At 40.7% G+C, this 5,485-nt stretch overlaps 1 protein-coding gene across 1 annotated transcript; it reads left to right on the top strand.

The window, feature by feature from the left end:
* Positions 1 to 205: 205 nt before the first annotated feature.
* On the top strand, positions 206 to 4,854 carry smtla (somatolactin alpha; the record flags this gene model as incomplete). Its single annotated transcript, XM_079673870.1, has 5 exons — positions 206 to 221; positions 344 to 534; positions 2,335 to 2,448; positions 3,514 to 3,693; positions 4,663 to 4,854. 5 exons carry the CDS (start codon positions 206 to 208, stop codon positions 4,852 to 4,854), a joined length of 693 nt encoding a protein of 230 aa, XP_079529996.1.
* Positions 4,855 to 5,485: the final 631 nt, after the last annotated feature.

Genomic DNA, 5,485 nt, shown 5'->3' with positions numbered 1-5,485 from the left:
AGGCCTTGCTTTGAGCGACTGAAGTTACCTTTTTAGTATAATGCATGAGAACATAAATGCATTGCTTTGTGAAGACCAGCATCTTTTTACAAGAACCTACGCAAGACCAAAAAGCCCTGTGTTCTTTATTCATGGCCTGGTCAGGCTTTATAAATGGAGCGAGCATGACAGAAAAGGTAGGAAGGTCCTGAACAGAATGAACAGAATGAACGAGATGACAGGTAATGCATCACACTTCACAGAAAACTTTTGTAGTTGTTGGGACAGATTCAAATCAAAACAGTTTCTTTACTTGAGCAGTCAATTTGTTATATGTGATTTTTTTATTTTTGGTTGTCTTCAGTCATGCAGAGCGTTGTATGGCCTCTATTGCTCTGGCCCTGTCTGCAAACCTTAAGCATCCCCCTAGACTGTAGGGAAGATCAGAGCGGCGTCAACCGCTGTACCTCCATCTCCCAAGAGAAGCTTCTAGACCGAGTCATCCAACACGCCGAGCTCATCTACCGTGTCTCAGAAGAATCGTGCTCTTTGTTTGTGAGTAGAACCCCAAAATGAGTCTTCGCACTCATGTTCTGTGTCGGAAAAACATGTCGGCGGACCCTTCACATCCGCAGGCTCCTTCAGTAAACTGTAAAGGCATATTTAGAGCAGTGTATAGCCTCAGGAGAAACTGAATCCCTCTTCACACTAGGAAATAGAAAATCCTTGTTATTGTACGTAGAAAGAGAGGATTCAATGAAAGGTAATCCATGCATTGCATTCAGGGCCTATGTGGGGCATGAGTTTGTTTCAAAAATATTTTTTTATGAAATGTGAAATCAGCATTTTGAAAAGCAGTGCTGTAGAAATGCAGCCTTAAGGCAAAAGCTACGGTGACAGAAATGCATAATTTTGCTTTTGAGAAGCTGCATGATTTTACCTTTTTAATAATACAGAAAAAAACAAGAGCAGCTACATTTGGTTGTTTATCCACATGTCAAGGCTAGTTGATATATCGCTCATAAGTTACAGTAGCTTTGCATTTCCCAAGATATGTTATTTGTATGTTGCAATCTCTCCATCCTGCAGTCTAGCAGCACGTTGAATGAGTTCTACAATGAAAACATTAGTACTTTTTGTTGGACTTTCCCACACTGTGCTGGACCTTAAGGACTACCACTCTCTGTGTTATTTGCTTTTGATTCCGACATGATCATCGCCTCACTGCCAGGCTTCAAAGTCATCTTCTATCTCCCTTCTCAGCCAAAGATGTTTTATTGAAGAAGCGGGCCTACAGTGCAGTAATACGAATGTGATAATGATATACCGCAGCAGTGAGAGCACAGGTTTTACAGCCTGTTGAATCCCCTTCACTCCGCGGCTGCAGATCAAAAATGGTCTTTGAAATGGGATGATGTAGGAGTTGTAACAGAGAAGACGCTGCTTGAGGTCTTCAATAGAGAACATGCTGCGGAACAAAATGAGTCTCACTCTCCGCTGAGTCTCCAGTGGCAGAGATTGGTGAAGCTTTTGTCATTGTTTTCAAGATGCTTCCTTATGTGGGTTCTTCTCATTCTGTTCTTATGAGAACTGGAGGTTTTACATCAGCTTAAAGAACAGACAAGCAAGACGGGGTCAACAATGACCCCAGAGGGCACAAGGTGTGATTATGTGTTGTAATTAAAAAAATATTAATTATTCAAAAAGGGCATCCTTACTAAACTTTGACATCTCTGATAAGACAAATAGTCACAATATAATCTGGTCAAATTAATTCATTGTTTCACTTTTTTTTTTTTATCAGAAAATGGTATAATTTCATATAAATAAGGGTCTATCGGCCCTAAATTCCAAAACTGAGGGGAAAATGTGTGGTAATGGGTTGTACTGAAGTAGAACTAAAGGTATAAAACAAAATTGATTCACATTTTATACTTTATACATTACATATCAGACAAGCCAGAAGGGGTCATTTTTGACCAGAGGGCACAAGGTGCATAGTAATCAGGAGGACATTACGAGGGTTAAATAAGACTAAAGGGTTGCTTCTCTTTAGTTGAGGTTTAGTACTAGAGTGAAACATTTAAATGTTCTGCCAGAAACAAAAATAATTCCAAAAACTAACACAGATTGGTATCCTGCTGCTTATGGCATTCCGTTTTTAATAAATAGAGTAAAATAAACTCAAAACAATTTTTTTTCAGGATTTAACATTAAGGAGGGTTAGAAAAAATATCAGTAAGTATTGTTACACACATCTATGTGTGCACATGGATGTACCCCTTAGGTGTGTGTATTTTGACATGTTTTTTTCTTTTGTATTTCCCCCCCCCGCATGCTTGTATGGATTTGTAGGAGGAGATGTTCATCCCGTTCGAATTGCAGCTCCAGAGGAACCAAGCAGGCTATGCATGCATCACCAAAGCCTTACCCATCCCCAGCTCCAGGAGTGAAATCCAACAGATCTCTGTATGTACATGGCCGCTGAACACCAGAGATGTTTTTAATTGTGTTTGTCAGTCCTTTGATCTTAGCCTGTTAACAATACCAGTGTGTGTCTGAGTGCAGCGATGCTTTTATGTGCGTAAATATGTGTTATAGGAGACAGTAATCTTGTCTAGGCGAATGCACTTGTGTCTGTTTGTTTCTGTGGATAAGAGTGGAGTTACCAGTTTGTGTGCATGTGTCAATGTGTATATGTGTGTGCAGGCTTTAGTGTGGTTAAACAAATAAATAATAATCTCTTTGAAAGCTTTAGTGGCGCTTTGAGCCAACACTTTCTCATTCGAAACAATGTGTACAAAGTGTGCAACTGAACCTCCCCTCCGTCTGCCCCTGTCAGCTGCTAAATGATAGTGTTTGGTCTAATTACAATTGAAGGTCCTCAAATCTCTTAGAAGTGTTGTTCTTTTTCAAACTGTGTGTGCCTACTGAGGTTTTGATCACTGTCCAACTGGTCACAGCCTAATATCAGTTTGATAAGTATGATTAAAACTAGATTGAACCACTAAGCGAAATACCTATGAAGAAGTGATTTAGCTGATGTAAACTGTAATCTGAACAAAGGCCAAGTAAAAATGGCAAAAGCAATATACTTCAGGATTTGTTGCAGTATTGAAACTACTTATTGAAAGTTATATCGTCACCATAACAGTAAATGTGATCTTTGAAACTGCATATACTGCAAGGCTCTTCTTTATGTTAATAATTTATCCTTTGCCCTTTCTGCTGAAATATTGCCTGCGCTGCGTTTTAATGGCCATTTGTATGGTGGTCATTTTCACTTGCTTTGGAGTCTGCTCTGCTTAGGGGAATTTAAGCGGGCTCAACTGCTTCACACATGACATTTCAACCAACTGATGCTGCTGAATGTTTTGTAGCTGGCATGAGATCAAAAGCCAAAGACAGTTCTACTGCAGCTCTGTCATGTTTTGTAGTTTCTAGGGACAACTTTATGTGCAGTATTTGTACTTTATGTGCAGTGAATCGTGTATTCGTTCAGTCATTTTAACTTCTCACCTGTGTGCCCTGCAGGACAAATGGTTGCTCCACTCTGTGTTGATGCTGGTCCAGTCGTGGATCGAGCCTTTGGTCTACCTGCAGACCTCACTGAATCTCTACGATGTGGCTCCTGACACACTGCTTAACAAGACCAAGTGGGTGTCTGAGAAGCTGATCAGTCTGGAGCAAGGAGTGGTGGTCCTCATCAAGAAGGTGGGTACAATCCCATTGACTGCCATAGAGAAGGACCCACAGCAGAATGTTTGATTACTATAAGTACACATATTTAAAGGGGACCTACAGTGTCATGCAAAATGCACTTTTTGATGTCTTTTATGCGTAAGTATGTCCCCCCGGTGTGTCAGGGAACTCACAAAGTGTCAGAAAATACAACCCTCTCCCTTCCTCCGTGCGCAAATCTCTAAAAACGGGGGGTACAACGGAGCTGATCCAGATTTGCTGCATATATATGACGTAATATCGGAAATGTGGGCTGGCTTACACCCACGCTATCAGAAACAATGCCCGACTGTTTTGGACGTAATATGGTCTTTGTTTACATTAGCAAGCATCGCTAACACTCAGAGCCATAGCCGCAGGAAGTCATTTTACTTAGGGGGTGCGGCAAAAAGTGGGGAGAGATTTCAACAGTAACATGAACATAATAGTAACCGGCAAAAAAGTACACCATTCGCCAACAGGGGGTGCTGCAGCACCTCCAGTACCCCTTCTTCCCGCGGCTATGCTCAGAGCTAACCTGTACTGGAGAGAGCATGTGTAAAAAGCAGGATATAAAAAGGAACTCACCTTGTGCTAAACAGGCAAGAGAGAAAGCATTTGAGCTCCATACTGTTCCAGAAAAAATCCTTGATGTGGTATTGAACATGATATGGCATTTAATCTTTTTTTTTTTTTTTTTAAAGCTGTATAGCCCGAATCAGCACTTTAGTAACAGGGCTGAAATAGAGGGATATGAGGCATGGCTATAATTGGTGATCTGTTTGGTATTTTGATCAAAACACTTCATAGACATGTTTATTATATATTTGTATCTGAAACCTATGCTATTGCCTAAAAATAGCAGGATAGGTGACCTTTAATGGACAAACCTGAATTAAGCATTTAACAGTAAAACCTTGCCAGTTTTGGTAATCAATATTTTTTCCAAATGTGTCCCTACAGATGTTGGATGAGGGTTTGTTAACCACAAACAATGAGCAAGGCCTTTTCCACAACGACGCTCAGCCAGAGATGCTGGAATCCGTGATGAGAGACTATACCTTACTCAGCTGCTTCAAGAAAGACGCCCATAAGATGGAGACCTTCCTCAAGCTCCTCAAGTGTCGACAAACTGACAAATACAACTGCGCATAAGCCTCAAAGTTGAGCTTTTAAATAATACTGCTTTTTAATGAATTCCTGAGTTTGCTAGTACTTATAGATATGACCATGCCTTAGGCGCTGCTGCCTCGCTTGTATTGCAGTACATTCTTTATTGATTGTTTTGGAACACCTTCACACAAAACTAAGTAGGTGTGATGCTATGCCCTTTCTGGAGCATTCTGCATTTTATATTCCCCCGCTCAGTTTTTATCTTAACCTGGCAAAGGAAACAGAGGGCAAACTCCCAAAAGATTATTTGCGTGTCGAGCTGTCAAAAAAATCTACATACCCTGCCATTGATTTCCATTTCCTTTGTTCTTAACTGGTGTTTGTATTCCTCGCTGTCTCTGGCAGTGTTTTGATTATTCCCACGGCCCCCAGAGTATTCAGTGAGATGGTTTCTCGGCTGCATTAGTGAAATGAAACACTTTCACCGGAGACGGGAGTCAAACCGAGAGCAATCACATACTTTAAAAAAGACACATTTTGATCGGTGGAAGGAAGACAGATAGAGAAGAAATAACAGCTAAAACGAGGGGCAAGACTTGGCTACCTGGAGTTTCTGGTTGAGCAGGTTTAGATTTGCTGAGTGCTAATGAAATAATCCAGAATATTTGAATGC

This window comes from Notothenia rossii (genome assembly GCF_949606895.1).
Source record: "Notothenia rossii genome assembly, chromosome: 4".
NCBI classification, from domain to species: domain Eukaryota; kingdom Metazoa; phylum Chordata; class Actinopteri; order Perciformes; family Nototheniidae; genus Notothenia; species Notothenia rossii.
This window is presented reverse-complemented; position numbering and strand designations above follow the sequence as displayed.